The sequence below is a fragment of the Oncorhynchus kisutch genome, linkage group LG28, assembly GCF_002021735.2.
Source record: "Oncorhynchus kisutch isolate 150728-3 linkage group LG28, Okis_V2, whole genome shotgun sequence".
Lineage (NCBI taxonomy): Eukaryota > Metazoa > Chordata > Actinopteri > Salmoniformes > Salmonidae > Oncorhynchus > Oncorhynchus kisutch.
The window spans coordinates 40,304,490-40,328,294 of NC_034201.2; the positions used below are offsets into that span (position 1 = coordinate 40,304,490).

The 23,805-nt window shown below is 40.7% G+C and overlaps 2 protein-coding genes across 3 annotated transcripts in view; both read right to left on the reverse strand.

Annotated features, from left to right (window-relative positions):
- The window catches only part of LOC109872743 (AF4/FMR2 family member 4-like), a 30,078-nt gene extending 15,841 nt beyond the window's left edge, over positions 1 to 14,237 (reverse strand). For both annotated transcript variants that reach the window (XM_031807890.1, XM_020464045.2), the window contains exon 1: positions 13,953 to 14,237. The gene's annotated coding sequence lies outside the window, so the exon portion shown is untranslated. The remainder of the gene's footprint in view (positions 1 to 13,952) is intronic.
- A 1,422-nt stretch (positions 14,238 to 15,659) lies between these two features.
- On the reverse strand, positions 15,660 to 23,440 carry LOC109873027 (zinc finger CCHC domain-containing protein 10-like). The gene is made up of 4 exons (XM_020464519.2): positions 23,317 to 23,440; positions 20,180 to 20,341; positions 19,527 to 19,571; positions 15,660 to 17,861 (listed from the first exon to the last, which is right to left on the reverse strand). Exons 1-4 carry the CDS (start codon positions 23,355 to 23,357, stop codon positions 17,624 to 17,626), a joined length of 486 nt encoding a protein of 161 aa, XP_020320108.1. The 5' UTR covers positions 23,358 to 23,440; the 3' UTR covers positions 15,660 to 17,623.
- Positions 23,441 to 23,805: the final 365 nt, after the last annotated feature.

Genomic DNA, 23,805 nt, shown 5'->3' on the forward strand with positions numbered 1-23,805 from the left:
CATACTACTCATTTACTCAGTGGGACAAAGCTGACTGATCAGATATACAAATGTCCTGGCCCTCAGTAAAAGCTCCCCTCAATATTCATCCCATTAAATGACCTGCTGTATATTTTGAGGCAAGTGGGGGCTTAAAGAAAATTATCTGGAGAGCATTAACAACCCTACTACGGGTTTCAATGGCACCTGTGCATTCCTGTGTGCCGGCTAAGTACCCCAAGGCTCAATCCTATGCCCCAAGCTCGTCTCAATTTACATCAACAACATAGCTCAGGCAGTAGGAAGCTCTCATCCGTTTATATGCAGATACAGTCTCATACTCAGCTGGCCCCTCCACGGATTTTGTGTTAAACGTATCCCACAAGCTTTCTCTGGCCTTAACCTTGTTCTGGACACCTCCAAAACAAAGATCATGCGGTTTGGTAAGAAGAATGCCCCTCAGAGGTAGTAATCACAGGTGTGATTACTACCTCTGAGGGTTTAGAGCCTGAGGTAGTCACCTCATACAAGTACTTGGGAGTATGGCTAGATGGTACACTGTCCTTCACTCAGCACATATCAAAGCTGCAGGCTAAGGTTAAATCTAGACTTGGTTTCCTCTATCGTGATCACTCCTCATTCACCCCAGCTGTCAAACTAACCCTGATTCAGATGACCATCCTACCCATGCTCGATTACAGATATGTAATTTATAGATCGGCAGGTCAGGGTGCTCTCGAGCGGCTAGATGTTCTTTACCATTTGGCCATCAGATTTGCCATCAAAGCTCCTTATAGGACACATCACTGAACTCTATACTCCTCTGTAAACTGGTCATCTCTGTATACCAGTCGCAAGACCCAGTGGTTGTTTATAAAACCCTCTTAGGCCTCACTCCTCCAGATCTGAGATATCTACTGCAGCCCTCATCCTCCACATACAACATCCGTTCTGCCAGTCACATTCTGTTAAAGGTCCACAAAGCACACACATCTCTGGGTCGCTCCTCTTCAGTTCACTGCAGCTAGCGACTGGAACGAGCTGCAACAAACACTCAAACTAGACAGTTTTATCTCAATCTCTTCATTCAAAGACTAAAATCATGGACACTCTTAATGACAGTCGTGGCTGCTTCACGTGATGTATTGTTGTCTCTAGCTTCTTGCTTTTTTCTGTTCCCAATAATGTTTATACCATGTTTTGTGCTGCTGCCATGCTGTTGTTGTCTTAGGTCTCTACGTAGTGTTGTGGTGTCTCTCGTCGTGATGTGTGTTTAATCCCAGCCCCCATCCCCGCAGGACGCCTTTTGGTAGGCCGTCCTTTTTTCTTAACTGACTTGCCTAGTTAAAGATTAAATTAAAAAAATCAATTAAATACCGGTAATCAACAAGCCAATAAAATACATGACACTGGAATGAGGCCTTACACTTAACTTTGACTTATGTTTGGCATGTCAGTTGTCAAGTTTCAAGATATTGGACTTTCAAAAAGCAGTGTTGATGAGGTGGCAAGTGACACTTCGCTTCTTGAAAGTCTAATATCTTGAAAACTTCACTGCTGACATGCCAAACACTTTGGGACCGTATCAACAGTGAAACAAAAACAGAAATATAGTTTGAGTGGATTTTTCCTTTAAATTGAAACTGGGCCAGTAGAGGCTGCTGAGGGGAGGACAGCTCATAGTAATGGCTCGAATGGAGTCAATGGAATGGTATAAAACACATCAAAAACATGGTTTCCATGTGGTTGATACCAGTCCGTTGACTCCATTCCAGCCATTATTATGAGCCGTCCTCCCCTCAGCCGCCTCCACTAAACAACACACTGTAGCAACACGTGGACCAGCTTAATCTGATCTATACTGAACAAAAATACAAAACGCAACATGTAAAGTGTTGGTCCCATGTCTCATGGGCTGAAATAAAACATCCCAGAAATGTTCCATAAGCACAAAAAGCTTTTTTCTCTCAAATTACAGGCACACGTGTTTACATCCCTTTTAGTGAGCATTTCTCCTTTGCCAAGATATTCCATCCACCTGACAGGTGTAGCATATCAAGAAGCTGATTAAACAGCATGATCATTACACAGGTGCACCTTGTGCTGGGGGCAATAAAAGGCTACTTTAAAATGTGCCGTTTTGTCACACAACACCACAGATGTCTCAAGTTGAGGGAGTGTGCAATTGGGATGCTGACTGCAGGAATGTCCACTAGAGCGGTTGCCAGAGAATGTAATGTTAATTTCTCTACCATAAGCCGCCTCCAACGTGGTTTTAGATTATTTGGCAGTACATCCAACCGGCCTAACAACCGCAGACCACATGTATGGCATCGTGTGGGTGAGCAGTTTTCTGATGTCAACGTTATGAACAGAGTGCCCCATGGTGGCGGTGGGGTTATGGTATGGGCAGGCAAAAGCTAGAGACAACGAACACTATTTTATTTTATCGATGGCAATATGAATGCACAGAGATACCGTAGCAAGATCCTGAGGTCCATTGTCGTGCCCTTCATCTGCCGCCATCACCTCATGTTTCACCATGATAACGCACAGGACCATGTCACAATTCTGGTTCTGTATACAATTCCTGGAAGCTGAAAATGTTCCAGTTCTTCCATGGCCTGCATACTCAGACATTACACCCATTGAGCATGTTTGGGGTGTTCAAGCTCAACATTTACAACAGCGTGTTCCAGTTCCTGCCAATATCCAGCAACTTCGCACAGCCATTGAAGAGGAGTTGGACAACATTCCACAGGCCACAATCAAAAGCCAACTCTATGCGACAGAGATGAGTCTCCCTACATAAGGCAAATTGTGGTTACGCCAGATACTGACTGGTTTTATACTTATACATACCTTTTTTTTAAGGTATCTGTGTTCCTAGTCATGTGAAGATTAGGGCCTAATGAATTCATTTCAATTGACTGATTTCCTTATATGAACTGTAACACAGCAAAATCTTTGAAATTGTTGCATGTTGCGCTTATATTTTTGTTCAGTATATATTACTAATACTGAAGACACTGCTACCAAACATGAAAGACTATACCTGTGTGTAATGTGTTACCTTGAAAAGGTTCCTTTTACTCATATTTTAGTACTGATAAAAAAAAGATTAAAAGCTGTGCTACCAAAGAAGACCTACTGTACTGGTAATAAGGCTTCCTGAACTCACTTCTATATGACAAACCGATACACTAACATGAGTTTAGGGCCATGCTTCTTTGAGAAACTGACAATTCCACCCTTCATATCGCCAACTATCACAATTTGATAATGAAGTTTGGTGACAGTCTGACTAGCACAACAGCTAGACAAACTCTCTTCACAGGAAATGTAGATGGAAAACCAACAAGAGAAACCAACTAGTTGTGTTGCTTACCCTGACAGAGGCAACAGGGCACAAACCACTGAAACATTAGAAAGGGGATTTAGTGAAACTCCAGGGGATTCAGAAGTGTTGTCATGCTCTGCCAGTCTGCTCTTTGGTAGTATTCCTTTAACGAGGAGACGTTCTCAAAACTGGGTTTCCTGATCTACAGCGGACATTACAGTAATTCCTTGGAGTAGAGATAAATCTGACTCAGGGAGAGGGAGGTTACTGCTAGTTCACGGGAGATACCACCCTGCCGAACAGCGGGTGTGCCAAAGGCAGGGGACAATAGGTGAAGTTGAAAGGAGGCTCTGTGTGTGAGAGAGATGGGGGGGGGGGGGGTTGCCTGCATGAGTGCACAATGTGTCATACACTCTTGTAGGCGTTTGAGATATATAATTGGGATAAATTAGTTGTAATGCAGTAACGCAAAATAGTACTGACAAGAGGTTACGGGTCTTTGTAAATGTTAATTAAGGAAATACTTTTAACAGAGAATAATTCTTACAAGATGGAATGACATGCCTATCACTGTGCTAGGACAAGATCATCAAGTGTGCCTTTACATCACAAGCCCAGCAGTAGACCAGAAGAAAAAAAACAGCCCTTCTAAACTAATTCATCTACTCTAAACAAAATCAATAGAGTAAAAAGACAATCAAAGGAAGATGAATAGACAGGAGCAAAACATACGCCTGGGTCTAAAATAGTGGAACAATCACGTTAGTAAATGTCTTAGCCTACACTTTAGGAGGAAAAATATGGAAAGTGTCAACAACCTCTTCCTGGAAAATGGAACAGTCCATTTAGTTCCATAAAAGGATATGTTATGCCATTGAGCCTCACCTCTTTGTGATGTCATGACTGAGGATGCCAAAGCCAACCAAAGTCTTCATGACTGAGGATGCCAAAGCCAACCAAAGTCTGTTTTCCCATCAACAAACTCCCTCCCCCAATATGCCCTGGAGCACTGGGTAAACTAGCAGCAATGTGTTTAAAGTAGGGCCCATTATCTACTAGTAGATGGGTCAGCCCTGCTCAAAACACACTTCAGACATTTTTTATCAGCAATATGACGACACAGGCCTAAAAAAAAAAATTGTTCACCTTTATTTAACCAGGTAAGCTAATTGAGAACAAGTTCTCATTTGCAACTGCGACCTGGCCAAGATAAAGTATAGCAGTTCGACACATACAACAACAGAGTTACACGTGGACTGAACAAAACATAGTCAATAATACAGTAGAAACAAAAGAAAAAACAAAGTCTATATACAGTGAGTGCAAATAAGGTCAAATAAGAGAGTTAAAACATCTAGTGACTCCCCATCCCGCATGCAAGAGTGTAATCATCGCCTGACACTAAATAGCATAACGCAACGGACATAAATATCCCTAGAAAATATTCCTATTCATGAAAATCACAAATTAAATATATTGAGACACAGCTTAGCCTTTTGTTAATCACCCTGTCATCTCAGATTTTCAAAATATGCTTTACAGCCAAAGCTAGACAAGCATTTGTGTAAGTTTATCGATAGCCTAGCATTGCATTTTGTCCAGCAGGTAACTTGGTCACGGAAATCAGAAAAGCAATCAAATTAAATCGTTTACCTTTGATGAGATTCGGATGTTTTCACTCACGAGACTCCCAGTTAGATAGCAAATGTTCCTTTTTTCCAAAAAATTATTTTTGTAGGCGAAATAGCTCCGTTTGTTCTTCACGTTTGGCTGAGAAATAACCCGGAAATTGCAGTCACGAAAACGGCGAAAAATATTCCAAATTAGCTCCATAATACCAACAGAAACATGGCAAACGTTGTTTATAATCAATCCTCAAGGTGTTTTTAAAATATCTATTCGATAATATATCCATCGGGACAATTCGTTTTTCAGTAGGACCGATTGGAGTAATGGCTATTTTATGCGAGAATCTCTCTGGGAGCATCAGGTGACCACTTGCGCAATGTAGCCGCTTACGGGTATTCTTCAACATGAATGCGTAAAACTACGTCACAATGCTGTAGACACCTTCGGGAATACGGAGAAAGAGTAATCTGGTTGATAGTCCATTCACTGCTCAATAGTGACTCATTGGAACGCAGCGCTTTCAAAAAGGAGGCAGGAGGCACTTCCCGGATTGGATTTTTCTCAGGCTTTCGCCTGCAACATCAGTTCTGTTATACTCACAGACAATATTTTTACAGTTTTGGAAACGTTAGAGTGTGTTCTATCCTAAGCTGTCAATTCATCTTGTCCTGACAAAATATCCCGTTTAAAACGGGAACGTTTTTTTTCTTCAAAAATGAAAATACTGCCCCCTAGTCACAACAGGTTTTTAGGCAATGAATAGGCCATGGTGGCGAAGTAATTACAATATGGCAATTAAACACTTGAATGGTAGATGTGCAAAAGATGGACGTGCAAGTAGAGATACTGTGGTGCAAAAGGAGCTAAATAAATAAATACCAGTATGGGGATGAGGTAGGTAGATAGATGGGCTGTATACAGATGGGCTATGAAAAGGTGCAGTGATCTGTGAGCTGCTCTGACAGCTGGTTCTTAAAGCAAGTGAGGGAGATGGGAATCTCCAGCTTCAGTGATTTTTGCAGTTCGTTCCAGTCAGTGGCAGTAGAGAACTGGAAGGAAAGGCAACCAAAGGAGGAATTGGCTTTGGTGGTGACCAGTGAGATATACCTGCTGGAGCGTGTGCTACGAGTGGGTGCTGCTATGGTGACCAGTGAGCTGAGATAAGGAGGGGCTTTACCTAGCAGAGACTTGTAGATAACCTGTAGCCAGTGGGTTTGGCGACGAGTATGAAGCGAGGGCCAGCCAACGAGAGCGTACAGGTCGCACTATATGGGGCTTTGGTGACAAAACGGATGGCACTGTGATAGACTACATCAGTTTGTTGAGTAGAGTGTTGGAGGCTATTTTATAGATGATGAAGTCAAGGATCGGTAGGATGGTCAGTTTTACGAGGGTATGTTTGGCAGCACGAGTGAAGGAAGCTTTGTTGCGAAATAGGAAGCCGGTTCTAGATTTAATTTTTGATTGGATATGCTTAATGTGAGTCTGGAAGGAGAGTTTACAGTCTAGCCAGACACCTAGGTATTTGTAGTTATCCACGTATTCTAAGTCAGAGCCGTCCAGAGTAGTGATGCTGGATGGGCGGGTAGGTGCGGGCAATGATCGGTTGAATAGCATGCATTTAGTTTTATTTGCGTTTAAGAGCAGTTGGAGGCCACGGAAGGAGAGTCGTATGGCATTGAAGCTTGTCTGGATGTTAGTTAACACAGTGTCCAAAGAAGGGCCAGAAGTATACAGAATGGTGTCGTCTGCATAGAGGTGGTAATAACTAGACCTACATGAGTGGAAGTGGAAGAAACCAGAACCTAGCCTAATTCAAAGGCCCTAACCAATAAATAGCCCTATCAAATCAGATTTTTTTTTAATAATTGTCTATGACCAGTAGGCTAATTGAATGCAATGAGAGTTTTAGACCAATAGACCACTTTCTGTGCTTAGAAACATTGCAGCACAAGGGCGATGCACGCATGTTGGTGGCAGAAGGGTGAGTTCTTATATATAAAAAGCTTCTACGTAGGAGTGCATTTCAAACTAATTCTGGATTATAATTGGATTTTAAGGCTCTTATGAATGTCCTGCTTAATATGTTTGTGTCAACATTGCAAATCAACCGCATTATACTTTTAAAAAACACTTCAACCAGTAAAATGGCTCTTTGGCTAGCTTTCGCTACAGCCTATATCAGTGAGCGTTAGCATACTAGCTAACTGCAGCTGCATCCAAAACAGTTATTTTGCAAAGATCACAATCAAATATAATCTTAGCGACGTTCAAGAAAGAATCAAAACATAATTGTAAGTGTATGAGAACCCCCAAAAAGTTTTTGTTTAGAAGTATCAAAAATGTAAATCTAGGCTGTTGAATGGGCGCAAATGGCGATGGCTTTATATTTGACATTTTAGTAATTTAGCAGACTCTCCTATCCAGAGCGAATTAAGAGGAGCAATTAGGGTTGAGTGCCTTGCTCAAGGACTCTTAAACGCTAGGCTACCTGCCGCCTTCTTACTGCCGCCAAGAATCACTTGCATCTGTGTCTCGTGTACGTGAAAAGGGTCTATAGCCGACACCTAGTCAACTTTAGCCTGATCCCAGTTCTGTTTGTTTTTGCCCACTCCATTGCTCATTGTCAAGCCAAGGCAGCCTGAAAATGAAATTCCTGGAAAACCGTTAGAGACGACAACGGCTGAAATCTGAGGATACCACTCAACTGCGCGCAGCAGGATGTGTGCCACTCTCCGAATGGAAACACTAGGCCTAAGTGGACATTAATGACTTGAGCAAATCCATTAACACAGCTTGAGAAATACTATTTCCGATGCTTTAAATATAAAAATTAAGGTGGACAGTCAGAAGCAGTTTGGGAGAGTGAATTGTTCGCAGGACTTTATCCTGCTAACTGTTCCAAATGTCCGAACAGAATTTGGTAAAAGGGTTTTTATGTACTCTGCGCCACTGGCTTGGAACGCCTTAACAAATACTTTTAAACTGGAAGAACTTGTCCCGATTGTTTTTAAAATCATTGATGAAGGATTGAGGCTGATTCCCTGACCTGTCAATGGTTCTTAATTAGCTGTTTTATGATTTTTTTATACTCTTGTGAATTTAATGTTTTTTTACTCGATGACCTGTAGTTTTTCATGTTGTTCATCTGTAATTGTGTAATGACTTGGTGCTGCCCATCTTGTCCAGGACGCTCTTGAAAAAGAGATTTCAAATCTCAATGAGCCCTTCCTGGTTAAATATAATGGTAAATAAAAATATGCTTATACATTCAATGGATTTTAAAAAATAAATAAGATTGGCCCATTTCAAAATGGTAAAGGGGAAGTAAGATCATTATTAACCCTTCAAATAATGCCAAGCTCTTTCTTACTAACATATTGATAAAAGCTATCCTAGTTTTAAGTCGATTATGTAAGTAACGCAGTCTTAAATGTAGCTGAGAGTTCATGGCAATTTGTTTTAGAAGACCCTCAAACTTTTACAGATGCAAGCTGACTGTAGGTTTTTGAATATCTAAAATATTAGCAAATGTTAGACAAAGACAACCAGAGAAACTTACAGCAGGGAGTTCCAATATGATCAGAAAACTAGACAAGTTATATACACTGCTCAAAAAAATAAAGGGAAGAATTAAATAACACGATGTAACTCCAAGTCAATCACACTTCTGTGAAATCAAACTGTCCACTTAGGAAGCAACACTGATTGACAATAAATTTCACATGCTGTTGTGCAAATGGAATAGACAACAGGTGGATATTATAGGCAATTAGCAAGACACCCCCAATAAAGGAGTGGTTCTGCAGGTGGTGACCACAGACCACTTCTCAGTTCCTATGCTTCCTGGTTGATGTTTTGGTCACTTTTGAATGCTGGCGGTGCTTTCACTCTAGTGGTAGCATGAGACGGAGTCTACAACCCACACAAGTGCCTCAGGTAGTGCAGCTCATCCAGGATGGAACATGAATGCGAGCTGTGGCAAGACGGTTTGCTGTGTCTGTCAGCGGTGTCCAGAGCATGGAGGCGCTACCAGGAGACAGGCCAGTACATCAGGAGACGTGGAGAAGGCCGTAGAAGGGCAACAACCCAGCAGAAGGACCGCCACTTCCGCCTTTGTGCAAGGAGGAGCAGGAGGAGCACTGCCAGAGCCCTGCAACATGACCTCCAGCAGGCCACAAATGTGCATGTGTCTGCTCAAACGGTCAGAAACAGACTCCATGAGGGCCCGACGTCCACAGGTGGGGGTTGTGCTTACAGTATTTCCATTGATAATTTGTGTGATTTTGTTGTCAGCACATTCAACTATGTAAAGAAAAAAGTATTTAAGAATTTCATTCATTCAGATCTAGGATGTGTTATTAGTGTCCCCTTTATTTTTTTGAGCAGTGTAGATAGATAGCTAGCTGAAAACGACTGGCCAGAATTCATTTTATTAGTCACCTCAGGGATCCTACATGAAAACATCACAGATCAGCCATTTCCAGTTTTGCTAATCGCTCATCAGTCAATAGACATGAAATCACACAATTACACTAAAACTGTGTAGGACATCAAATACTTCATAATAACAACCCAAATGTTACGTGGCAAAGTTGCCCTTTAACAAAACCCACCTCTGATTGTTCTTGTCATTTCACTAAACAGACAGCTCAAACAAGCCTTATCTAGCCAGAGACAACATGTCACATTTGAACATAAAGTAGTAGGCCTAGACTTTATGATGTAGCTTGCATGATATGCTGTCATACAACTTTATTGTATCCAGAGTCCAAAGGAACAAATGCTGCATCATGGGCTGGTGAGCTCATGAAGCAATGAGCAGCATATGTTTTGCTGTGACCGGAAAAGCCCTTATGAAGCAGCTGATGGCTTATTAGTTTAACCAAGAGCTTGCCATTGGTGATGTAAGGGCCTCAAACTACTATCCTATGACTAGCCTACAGTATGCAGCATAAAACCAATTGACAAGGCTTGATTGTTCGTAAAATGCACAGTGTAGAAAACATTGTTCCAAGGCCGTCATTGAAAATAAGAATTTGTTTTTAACTGACTTGCCTAGTTAAATAAAAGGTAAATAATTAGAAACAACTTCTTAATATTGAGTTGCATCCCACCCTTTTGCCCTCAGAACAGCCTCAACTACTCTAGGCATGGACTCCACAAGGTGTCAAAAGCGTTCCACAGGGATGCTGGCACATGTTGACTACAATTCTTCCCACAGTTGTGTCAAGTTAGCTGGATGTCCTTTGGGTGGTGGACCATTTCTGATGCACATGAGAAACTGTTGAGCATGAAAAACCCAACAACTTTGCATATCTTGACACCTGGCACCAACTACAATAACCCGTTCAAAAGACACTTCAATATTTTGTCTTGCCCATTCACCCTCTGAATCGCATAAACACACAATCCATGTCTCAATTGTCTCAAGGCTTAACACTCCTCCTTTAACCACTCTTCTCCCCTTCAGTGACATCAATAAGGGATCATAGACTAACCAGGTGAATGCTGTAATGGAAAGAGCAGGTGTTCCTAATGATTTGTACATCAAGCGTATATACGAATATAATCTAGTCTGAATAAAAATAAAGAAGCCTATGCACAGCAATGCATCTAGGTTGAGGTGATGGTTTTGGTAGGAATATATATATAATTTTTTTTAAAGAGTCTGACTAATAGTCTAGTCTGAATACTTTAGAGACGGGGGTTTGAAGCTGCTTTTTTGCTGCCACCCGGTAGGCCAAATCTGCAGTTTCATCAACCCTTGACTGCAATCAAATCGAATCTGACAGGTGTAGACTAACATGATGACCAAGCCAGCTCTGCATGTGTGCATGTGGAATTTGTCTATATGCACCAGACGCGATCAGGACACGCTGGTTGAAATACCAAAACAAACTCTGAACCAACTATATTTAATTTGGGGACAGGCCATAACACATAAACATTAATGGACATTTAGCTAGCTGTTGCTATCTTATTTGTCCTAAGAACCATTGAGTTGTTATTTTACCTGAAGTGTACAAGGTCTTTTTTTTCTGGACCTTTGACAAATATCAACCCATTGAGTCACAAAGTCATGTGTTCTCTACTTTGAACATTAATCCACAGAAAAGGGGAAACCTAGTTAGTTTCTATTAATCTCTCCTAATTCAGTCATCTGTGAATTGTATATGGTGGTTGGCAACCAACTTTAAAGTGCATTACTGCAACCAACTGGACTGAAGCGTGGACCTCGTTCATCTTTCAATCACCCATGTGGGTATATGCTCCTAAAAACCAATAAGGAGATGGGAGAGGAAGGACTACTACTGTGATTATTATTATTTGACCATGCTGGTCATTTATGAATATTTGAACATCTTGGCCATGTTCTGTTATAATCGCCACACGGCACAGCCAGAAGAGGACTGGCCATCCCCTCATAGCCTGGTTCCTCTCTAGGTTTCTTCCTAGGTTTTGGCCTTTCTAGGGAGTTTTTCCGAGCCACCGTGCTTCTACACCTGCATTGCTTGCTGTTTGGGGTTTTAGGCTGGGTTTCTGTACAGCACTTTGAGATATCAGCTGATGTACGAAGGGCTATATAAATCAATTTGATTTGACTAGCAGCACGCCAAGCATCTAAAATAGAACCAAGACGCTTGTTGACGCGCACGAGCAGTTTGGAAGACTTGATTTAATAACATGTGTACAATTCTTTAGCAACACAGCCGGTGTGTTCAGCATGTAACAGTGACATACTTACTTGCGGGCCGGGCCCTTCCCAACAACGCAGAGAGAAAAATAACAATATTATTTCCAACCTGAAACCCGTCATTTAAGCTTACAGATGTAAAAACAAATAACTATAGCAAAAACTTAGACAAACCTATGTTTAGGCTATCTTGGATGGATGACTTGCCCTGTGCATTCTTGCAAAAAAAAAAAAAACACATTTAGACTACATTCACTCACTGACAGACCATCTGCTGGTATGACATTTGTTAAAACAAACTCTACAAGGATTGAATAATCCTTAACTCACCACCAGATAAAACAATACCCTAAAAATGTCTGTCATAACTCAGCTGTAAAGGCACACTTGAGAAGCTCACACTTGGCCTCAAAACAGTTAGGTTAGCTGACACCACTGAGCAAACTTAAAACGGTGTACATATCACCAACAAACTGAAATGGTCCACGCACACAGACAGTGTGATGAAGAAGGCGCAATAGCACCTCTTCAACCTCAGGAGGCTGAAGAAATTTGGCTTCTCACCGAAAACCCTAACTTTTACAGGTGCACAATCAAGAGCATCCTGTCAGGCTATATCACCGCCTGGTACGGCAACTGCACCACCCACAACCACAGGGCACAATGCATCACCGGGGGGGGGGGGGGGGGGGGGGGGAACTACCTGCCCTCCAGGACACCTACAACACCCAATGCCACAGGAAGGTAAAAAATATCATCACATACAATAACCACCCGAGCCACAGCCTGTTCACCCATCTAGAAGGCGAGGTCAGTACACGTGCATCAAAGCTGGCACAGAGATAGAAGCTGTTTTTCAATCTCATGGCCATCAGATTGTTAAACAGCCATCATAAGCACAGAGAGGCAGCTGCCTAACTACAGACTTGAAATCAGTAGCCACTTTAATAAATGGAACACTAGTCACTTTAATAATGCCACTTTAAGAATGTTTACATATTTCACATTTCTTCTCATATGTATATACTGTATTATACACCATCTATTCTATACTATCTATTGCATTTTGTTGATAAACAGAAAACTGCCCCACTTATTTACATTGAAACAAGAAAAACGATTAAAACTTACTGTCTACTGTACCAAGAATTATGCTTGCCACCAGAGGGCATGTCTCAGTGAAATGTGTAATTATGTAGCAACTATTAAAACTTGAGGCTGCCCTTCCCCCACCGTAACACTTAAAATGGCTTCCTAGACCCAGAAAGTCAACAGTCGTTGGAGAAAAATTAAGATATTTAGCTCCGTTTTGCTTTTTTTTTATTTATTAAATGGGACATAAGTGAAGACACTGGGGTTCACATTGAAGAAAGTATAACTAAACACATGATTATTGTTACAGCAGTGCTCATGTAAAGGGCAACCCCAAAAACATTTTTTTAAGAGTATAGTACTACATGACCACTAAGCCAGGGATGCATGTAATGCCATCATGCATTGGTCTGGTTTGATATAAAAATCAGAGAAAAATAACTTCAAAGAAAAATTGATTCGTTTGTGTATCAACACCCAGTGAGTGGGTCATTTAGGCAGAGAGGGTTCTCAATCCTTTTTTTTTACAGGCAAAGGCTGATGAGTGCCTTGATAGATTTTTATATTGTTTTTTGTTGCAATGACAGATTCAAAGTATTGACTTTTATTAGTTGTAAACATTACAACAAAAAAATACTAATTTACTTCGGACACATTCCTGTCTAACTTGTTTGCTGTAATAAAACAAGTGAATTTATTTAATCACATGTTCAACGACTAACAAATAAAAATGACCAGAGATTATCGCTGAATGTCTGACTCGCGGCTTCAGACAGTTGACAAAACACTCATGAACGATACCGTTAGCCAACTTGCTAGTTGTCCCAAGCTTCCATGCAAACTTACATATCAACTAGTTAACTACAGTAACCACAAGTGCAAATTAAATATTTGCCCCTTAAAAAGTCGGAAAAAGACTTGATTCTGTCAACAAATGTTAACATTTGAATAACATTGTCAACGGTACGAAAACTTTCAATGGGACGTGACCATGGATTGGTAATTAGCTTGCTAGCATTGGCTAACGACGTACAACGTAAACTAGATATATCCTGTTGCTCGCTAATAGTAACTACCACTTGCTCGATATTACTGGCAACCTAGCCACCTTTCATATACACACAATAGCTAAATTGCAATGCAAATAAATTGTTACCATAACAGCTAACTAGTATATAACAGTAAACATTTTAACTAATGTTAGTTGTTTATTACCTCTTGTCTTCTTTTTAGGCCCAAACCATTATAGCTATTGGAAAGCCCTTTCTCTTTGTCTTTTCCACTTTCCAGTTAACGAAATGGACCCGACAAAAATTTAACAATAATAGTAAAAACACTCAAAACGTGTGAACAGGCTACATCCTCTATCAAGTATTGCTGTGATAACAGCAAAAATAATTAGTCATTATTTTTTCTATCCATTTTTGTAACAAAAGCTAGCAAGGTGCCTAACTAGGCAGCGATGAGTAGATGCATGAAAGCCAGCAGCTGGGATGAATTCGGTTCCCTAAACTTGATCACGTGATCATGGCGTATTCTCAGGATTCGGATCATGAATACTATTTTTAGAAAGTCATATTGTTATTGTGTTTTTAATAGATACATCAATGAATTAATTAATCAGACAATAAAATTGCTAAAAGGAAGTTATTCTGAATGCGTTCAACGAATTTAATCATTTGACCCAGGCGTCTTCTTCTTCTTCAAATGTCTGTTGTCGGGTCGCAACCAACTGAAAGGTGTTGCATACACCGCTTCCTACTGTACTGGAGTATGATTGGTGAGTTGCCCTACCAACTAACCCTACACTCATTTTTTTTAAACTCACCACTATTCCCCTACTTAGCCCTATTTGACCGGACAAAATCGTTCAAAACACCCTGTAACCCATCTACAGTAAAATCTCATACACCCAAGTACTTCTCTGCAGCTGCCACCACATCTGTTTTCTGTGATTGACGTTCCATTTCTGTGGTACAGCTGATAACCATGGCTATAAAAGCTCAGAAACCAACCTTACTGAAGCACACATTATTCCTATCACTCTCTTTTGGCCTCAAACAGGTCATAGGCTTCATTATGTTTTGCAACTTGTGTTATGTTTTCTGACCTTTAGGCCCATTGGAATGCCATCCCACCGATCAGGACTCATACTCAGATCACAGATTAAAAGTATATTTACCCAGGGGTGGCCTGATCAGGACTGATCACTCCAACACATTACTGCAGTTCCCCAACTCCTCAAATACCCCCAACAGCACATATTTGTGTTGTAGCCCCAGACAAGCACACCTCGTTCAACTTGTCAACTAATCATCAAGCCCTAAATGAGTTGAATCAGTTGTGCTGTTGGGGGTACTCGAGGACCGGAGTTGGGAAACACTGCCTTACGGAATTGTAGCCATTTTATTTAAGATTGCTACAACATGATATTGCAGAAAATTTGGGGGTAACAAACTGGGACTTTAACTTGGGCCCAGGGACTATCATCCCAACACCTTAGCCGTTACACCAAGAGATCCATTCACTACCCTCTACACTACCTGGCCCTTCCTTTGGGAAAACACAACCCCAGACTTCTCTATCATTAGCCCCACGCCCGGGCACACATTCGATTGCCCTACAGTGCTGCCATCCACTACGGAAAAAAATATTGCAGTCAGTTTTTTACTAGTGGTTTTGCAGTGTAACTGTAGTTACAGTGCAGTACAACTGCAGTTATCCTGCAATTACTATATCCAAAAATACCAGTTGACTGCAGTTACTGCACTTTTACTGCAGCTGCAAAACTGCAATCTTTTTTTTTTGTAAGGGTAACACCAGTGCATACAATTTACTATACTTTCCAAGGTACTCTAGTGCTATAAATGGTTGACTTTGTTCCATCTGAGAAAAAAAACAAACATGAAAAATACCAACAAGTGAAGACACTTGCAACTGCCAATTTATTCAAAAATGATTAAAGGATGTGGCACTAGGTAACAAACAAATCAAAAGCACAACTAACAGGGGGGCAGGGGGATTCATTGGCATGATCACCGTTTGGCTGTGCCAAACAGTGTCCATGCTAAATTCCTAAAATGGCAGTTTATCAACAGTCAATAACATTTTTCTGTTTATAATCATCTGGGGGTAAAACATGTTTTAATAATAAAACTAATCAATAACCAGATCCAAGTTGTACTGGGCTGGTTGTTTCGGGAATCGTACTGGGAGAAAAACAACATGAAAAGAAAACGTCTGAGCCAGTACAGTACAGTTCTGGTTAGCATGATAGTGTGAAAAGGGTCAATGCATCTAATGCTGCAGGCCCTCCAAATAATGCATTACATATCTTTCAGTAGCTACATAACTGCACATTTGAAGTGTCACTCAAAAGCAATAGAAGGAAGTACAGCAGGTTATGTAAAATGCACATTTTTAAATCTAGACCAATTATCAAACTGATTTGAAACTAAGTTGAGATATGACCACACTTCTTCACTGACTGTACAAAGGAGAAATGCAGGAGAGAGAACACATTCTGGTAAATACAAAATTCTTCACTGTTTGTCAGGGTTGGGGAGTAACAGATTACATGTAGTCGGTTAAATGCAATCTTAATTTAAAAACAATTTAACCAATCCGTTACGTTACCAGCAAACATATTGTAACCGGATTACAGATCCTTTTGAAAAACTAGATTACTTCTTGGATTACTTCTAAATTCTGAAAGGACGTTGACACCTTTCTATTCTCACTAAGCAGGTTTCCAGTAAAGTACCAAAAAAAAGTCACGACAGGCTCATGTAAACAGCAAATTTGTCAATAAACTTCCAAAATGTCAACAAAGCTAAATACGCTAGACAAGGAGGGGGTCTTTTTGGGTCTGCAAAATTCATTGTGTGAGAAATGGCGCTTTTATGTGCAACTATTGATTAATTAAGCATTATATCTAAGTAAACTTGGAGTCACGCAATGATATTGTGTGTGGTCCTCCCATTACGACTCAGGAAAACATGCAGTTTACTAGGTTACATGCAGTTTACTAGATTATTACTTTTTTTTAAATGTGTGATGAACTTCACAGGGTGGTGAAAGTACAAGGTGATAAGCCTGTTGCTCCTTTCAATAAATATCGAGGGTGTTATTCTGGTGACATGACGACCGATGTTTGATTGCCGTTTCACAAATTAAAATAATCTCGCTCTTTTGTCCATAATAGTCTCATCATATAGGCTACACCTGAACTCTATTGCAAGCTCTTGTCTAGAGCGCACATTCGCTATAGAACTCAATATTGTTTCTGACAAAACTATCAGACGAGTTGAAAATTCAACGGAAAAACATTAACTTGTATTTTCTATTCGGTACATGGGAATTTAACTGCAAGAGTAATTTATGTGCACTACGTCATCACACACAGGCTTTTATCCACAAAAAGTCCATTTGATGGAAACATTTCTGCTGAGAGAATGCAGAAATGTTATTTATGCAGCTTTTTTAATATTGGCATTAATCTGTTGCCAATTGGATGGAAACCTAACTAATGACATTCAATTTAGCATTGAAAAAAATGCACAAGTTTAAGTTTGTTCCACCTGAGCGAGTCTGGTCCTTGACTTGTGAACACTACCATGACACACGAAATGCATTTGATGGATCCCCATTTTAAATGCCTCTTAAGAAATGAATCCAAAACTAATCAGATCACATTACAGATTACAATTGGACAGGTAATTAACTAGTAACTAACGGATTACATTCAGAAAATAACCTACCCAAACCTGCTGCTTGTTCATTACAATTTACACCGTATGCTTCGTAAGACAACTCCTGAACAGCTAGAGGGTCAGAGTGGAGCTCAGGTTAATGTCATGGTGGAACACAATACATATAAATCTTTTTCATTTCTTCTTTTTCTTCTTGGGAGGACCTTGATCTGAATCACTTCCTTCTGAAGAATCAGAGGCCGAGCTGCTTGAACTGCTAGAGGAAGAGGAGCTAGAGCTGTCAGAACTGTCACTACTGCTGTCACTGTCGTCCGACGAAGAGCTTGAGGAGTCACTACTGTCAGACGATGAGTCACTGGAAGAGCTGTCAGAGTCACTGCTGCTGCTACCACCACCACTTGCATCCTTTGACCTGAAAGCAAGTGGCACAATTTACAAAACCATTATTACATAAGCAGAATATTGAATACATTACAGAAGGCATATTGCAGGCATAGCCTAGATCTCTACTGCATATTTAAGAAGTGTGTCGAGTGGACTATGCTCTACCCATTTCAGATCTAAACTCAGCAAAAAAAAGAAACGTCCTCACTCCAACTGCGTTTATTTTCAGCAAATTTAACATGTGTAAATATTTGTATGAACATAGGATTCAACAACAGACAAACTGAACAAGTTCCACAGATATGTGACTAACAGAAATGGAATAATGTGTCCCTGAACAAGGGGGGGGGGGTCAAAATTAACAGTCAGAATCTGGTGTGGCCACCAGCTGCATTAAGTAATGCAGTTTTTTTAACCTTTATTTAACTAGGCAAGTCAGTTAAGAACAAATTCTTATTTTCAAGGAACAGTGGGTTAACTGCCTTGTTCAGGGGCAGAACGACAGATTTTTTTTTACCATGTCAGCTCGGGGATTCGATCTTGCAACCTTTCGGTTACAAGTCCACCGCTCGAACCATAAGGCTACCTGACGCCCCGCAGTGCATCTCCTCCTCATGGACTGCACCAGATTTGTCAGTTCTTGCTGTGAGATGTTACCCCACTCTTCCACCAAGGCAAGTTCCCGGACATTTCTGGGGGTGGGGGTGGACCTAGCCCTCACCCTCTGATCCAACAGGTCCCAGACGTGCTCAATGGGATCGAGATCCGGGCTCGTCGCTGGCCATGGCAGAACACTGACATTCCTGTCTTGCAGGAAATCACGCACAGAACAAGCAGTATGACTGGTGGCATTGTCATGCTGGAGGGTCGTGTCAAGATGAGCCTGCAGGAAAGGTACCACATGAGGGAGGAGGATGTCTTCCCTGTAACGCACAGTGTTGAGATTGCCTGCAATGACAACAAGATCAGTCCGATGATGCTGTGACACACCGCCCCAGACCATGACAGACCCTCCACCACCAAATTGATCCCACTCCAGAGTACAGTGTAACGCTCATTCCTTTGACGATAAAAGCAAATCCAACCATCACCCCTGGTGAGACAAAACCATGACTCGTCAGTGAAGAGCACTTTTTGCCAGTCCTGTCTGGTCCAGCGACAGTGGGTTTGTGCCCATAGGCGATGTTGTTGCCGGTGATGTCTGGTGAGGACCTGCCTTACAACAGGCCGACAAGCCCTCTCTCAGCATATTGAGGACAGTCTGAGCACTGATGGAGGGATTGTGCGTTCCTGGTATAACTCGGGCAGTTGTTGTTGCCATCCTGTACCTGTCCCGCAGGTGTGATGCTCAGATGTACCAATCTTGTGTCAGTAGAAAGGCCTCTTTAAAGTCCTAATTTTCATAACTCTGACCTTAATTGCCTACCGTCTGTAAGCTGTTAGTGTCTTAACGACCGTTCCACAGGTGCATGTTCATTAGTTGTTTATGGTTCATTGAACAAGCATGGGAAACAGTGTTTAAACACTTTACAATGAAGAGCTGTAAAGTTACTTGTATTTTTACAAATTCACTTTGAAAGACAGGGCCCTGAAAAATGTCTGTTTTCTTTTTTCGCTAAGTGTATCTACAACAGTCATAATGTTGGAACAATTATGGGGTTTAGAGCTAAAAAGGTGACGCTGTGACAATTACCTTTTCTTCTTAGTTTTTTTCTCATTGGAGCTTTCCTTTCCTGGTCTGAATAGTGAATAGAGATTGAGTTAGTTACAACATGCCATGGCTGAAAAAATTCCAAAGATTATTCTAAACCAACCAAGGGGAAAATAAAAGTGAAGAGAGACTTGGCAACACTTATGAATCATTGTACAGAGGAAATGAACTCCCGATGACGTTATACTGCATCTCCTCTAGATAGCAGTACTAGACAGTTGAGGCTGGGTTACAGTAATAGCCTTGTAAATACTGTCACAGACTAATTACCGCTGTAACCAAACAGCAAACCATCTGTAAGCTCAGGCTATTGCAGTAGACTGTAGCCACAAAATACAGATTTGAAGTCATCAAAATCATGACTATGCAGCCTATTCAAAAGTCACATCAAATGGTAGACACCAGGGTCACGTTCATTAGGGTAAATGTTTTTGCAATAGAAAATAAATGTTTCTTATTGGAAATGCTCAAGTAGTAGGCCTACCTCTCCATTTCCAAAAAAATGTCTCCCTAATAGACACGACCAAGGTGACTTTCCACAGTGTTAACATCTTCCGAACTCAAAAGTGATCTTCTATCAAGCTGACTTATTAGTTAGACAGCAGTCACCCAGTACATACTTGTGGCTGACTTACCCTGTGGCATTGACCTGTTTATTTGTATTTTCTTTCAGTTTATTTTTCATTTCTGTTGTCCTTGATGGCCTGTGAAGGTATTTTCGTTTGCCAGTACACTCATATGTCCAGTGTCCAAACTCCAAACACTTCTGACACCGAACATGTTGTTTATTTGCCTCCCTGTTTGAAAAAGAGACATGAGTAAGAGTTATTTATAACTGTAGGTAGACTTTAACATAGTGTACACCCCACCCCCTCCCTATGTTAATGGAACCTGGGCACTCACTACAATGGTAGCAAAAGTTGGATAATCACTGCAGTTGCTTGGGCCAAATCAGAATAAGTGGAGTCGGGACACTTTTTCAGAAGAATTGAGTAGCTTCCCTGACTCTCTAAAGCCTTTGTTAAGAGATCTTGAGACCAATGTAGCACAGGTAGTTGCTGGCTCAAGCACTATGCCTGTTCCCCAGTCACTAGTGTTGTACTTGAGTTTTTAGGAAAAGGCTATACGGAAAGGGCTATTGACTTGCAAACCAGGGTTAGCCTCAGGATTTGAGCGTGAAAGGCTTACACTCTTGTCTCTAACATGTAGGCTCAGCATTTTTACGAACAGCCCCATTACAAGTCATTGTTGAACTAACTAGATGTCAACTTATTTTTCACAGGGAAGCGTTATTGACCCGACCTTAAGAATGCTGGTCTGTATATATTTTTCCTCACACGCAACAAACAATATGGCCGAGCCTACCCGAACTACAGACCAAATGTTGTCCCAAGCAATCAGTGTAAATATTGTATTCAACATACTGGTTTGAAGAGACTTGCATCTTTTTAAGGCACACTTCTTTCAAACTAAATTTCCATGGGGTAACCATGGTAACGGGCTGATGTTTAGTCAAGGTCAAGTTCTGTTTTAGATTTTGGCTAGTTGTTTTGCAAGTCAGCAGTGTCCTTGTAGTCTCTTCCGAGTAGTTTGTTAGCTGGGTGTAATAAACAAATGAACACCTGAGCTCAATTTCAAGTCACACAGCAGAGTCTGAATACTTTTGTAAATAAGGTTTGTTTTTTAAAACATTTGCAGAAATTTCTAAAAACCTGTTTTCGCTTTGTCATTATTGGGTATTGTGTGTAGATTGCAGAGACATGTTATTTTTTTTATGCATTTTCAAATAAGGCTGTAATGTAACATGTGGAAAAAGTCAAAGGGTCTGAATACTTTCTGAATACACTGTATATGGTTTGGTGCACCGTATATGGTTTGGTACTGAAGTAAAGTTAGTTTTACATTGAAAATTCAGTTCTCTCGCCAATAGCTATTGAACAAAGCACACCATGACAATTGTATATCCTAAATCACCAGAGGATGGACATCTTTGTGTGAATTGTTTTATTTATTCAGATTTCAAATGGATTGTTCTCCATCAGAGAATAGTCAGGTGAACAATACTTTCATGTGGATATTTTGTCTCAGACTTTTAGTTACCTAGCAAGCAAGTTAGCTAGATAGTTAATGTTAGTATGCGGATGCCTTAACTATGTTCGGTTTGCTCCTAGCAGAACATGGCTAGGTAAAGTGAACGTCTGACTCGCACACTCCTTCAAGACATTCACTTGAAAAATGGGAAAAAAGCTTCAATATTACTGTGTCACTCTTGAGACGCCGTAGCCAGTATACGCTTCCTCAAAATAGATTTTAAAAGTTATATATTTCTTTAGTTCTGGTTTTGCCGAGCAGTTCTTTGTCACACAATTTTACATCTAAGATGTTTGGTGCAGGATTTCTCAAGCAAAAAAAGTTGTATAAAAATCCCTAATATTGACAAAGGGGCGCAGGTTTTGGCTACCAAACTTCAGCTTGCCTAAAGAAAGTGCACAAACCAGTAGGGTCCATCTGCTGACCAAGTATTACATTCTGCGCCCACTACGCATAACTTATACATGTCGTGCTCACCGCTGTGTACCAGTGTTCTATTTTTTTTATTTAACTCGGCAAGTCAGTTAAGAACAAATTCTTATTTACCATTAGGTCTACTGGGGAACAGTGCCTTGTTCAGGGGCAGAATGACAGATTTTTACCTTGTCAGCTTGTGGATTCGATCCAGCAACCTTTCGGTTACCGGCCCAACGCTCTACCAACCTTACTGCGAGGGAAGTTGCTAACAGAACCGCAGGAAAGCGAGTTGGTGCTCGATAATAATAACTAATAGGAGTTGGCAGGGTGAAAAATGCGGCCTGTTTTTTCATGATTACTTCAAAACTACAGCAAGCAGATGGGCCATATGGTATATGAAACTGGGCTCCACAGCAGATGGAGGGGGCGGCAGGGTAGCCTAGTGGTTAGAGCGTTGGACTAGTAACCGGAAGGTTGCAAGCTCAAACCCCCGAGCTGACAAGGTACAAATCTGTCATTCTGCCCCTGAACAGGCAGTTAACCCACTGTTCCTAGGCCGTCATTGAAAATAAGAATTTGTTCTTAACTGACTTGCCTAGTTAAATAAAGGTAAAAAAAAATATGTAAAAAGATGCAATTAACTAGTTTTTAAATCAGAAAAAGCATTACTAAAAATGTCATAGTTCCTGCCTAACATTGTGCATTAGCGCCACCTACTGTACTGGAGCACCCACACCTGTCCTAGCTTAAACATTCACCCAGATATAATGGGGATTCCAAACGCCCCAAATTGCAAGCCGCAATTACACCCTTCTACGAACAGCCAGAAAAAAACCTTTGCTTAAACCAAAACGTTACAATTTAGTCATAAATACACGACCCTTTCGGATGCGAAGCATAAGGACGCTTTTACCCAGCTAACGTTAGCGCTAGCTAACTTATGTGTCGGCTATCCAACGTGCAGACAGTATATCTATACTTGTTAGCCAAATAAACATATACTATTTATTAAATGTAACCATTTAATAAGTTAACTTTGTACATCATTATTGCCCACATCTCAAACAACGTTGTAGGTAACGTTACAGTAGCTAGTTAACGTTGGCTAACTAGCGTTCAGTAATAATATTATTGTTAACTAATTAGCCATATATTCGCACCTCAACATTACTTATTGCTCCAAGTAAACACGGTGATCACAAAATATGCTGAATCGAGTAAGAACACCAAAATTCTTAAGCATTTTAGTAATAACCAAACTTACGCTTGCCGACGGGCAATAATTCTGTGCATGGGTGTCGCCATGTTGCAATTTGGTTGAAATGTAGCTACTTCCGGGAGGGCGAAACAAAAAGATTCCGATTGGGCGACATGAGGACACCGCCAACCAATCAAAAGCCTATGGTTGATGCCAACGATGTGTAGAAACCCTGGATGACGTACAGGGGAGCTGTATTGAAGCCACCACGAAACCATCTTGGTACTCCTCATTTGTAAAAAATATTTTGGAATCTATAGTTTGGAAGATATAGAAATGTATTCAATAATGTCAACATTCGTTTTTGACACGTTTATTTATTCTATTACAGACACAATGCATACGTTTACATTAAATTATGTGAGCTACACACACATATAAATATAAATATTAGAGAGTACCCTTTGTTACTGTCCCCACTACAACAGAAAAAAATACTTAAATATATGTACTTTTGTCCTTGAAACACTTAAGTGAATTACTGTAGAATTCCAT

Coding starts and splice junctions, on each gene's coding strand:
- LOC109873027 (XM_020464519.2), bottom strand. CDS start 23,357: ATGGCGACACCCATGCACAGAATTATTGCCCGTCGGCAAGC. Junction 19,572..20,179: donor AAACAGGTCAATGCCACAGG/GTAAGTCAGCCA, acceptor TTCACTATTCAG/ACCAGGAAAGGAAAGCTCCA. Junction 17,862..19,526: donor AAAAAAACTAAGAAGAAAAG/GTAATTGTCACA, acceptor ACTTGCTTTCAG/GTCAAAGGATGCAAGTGGTG.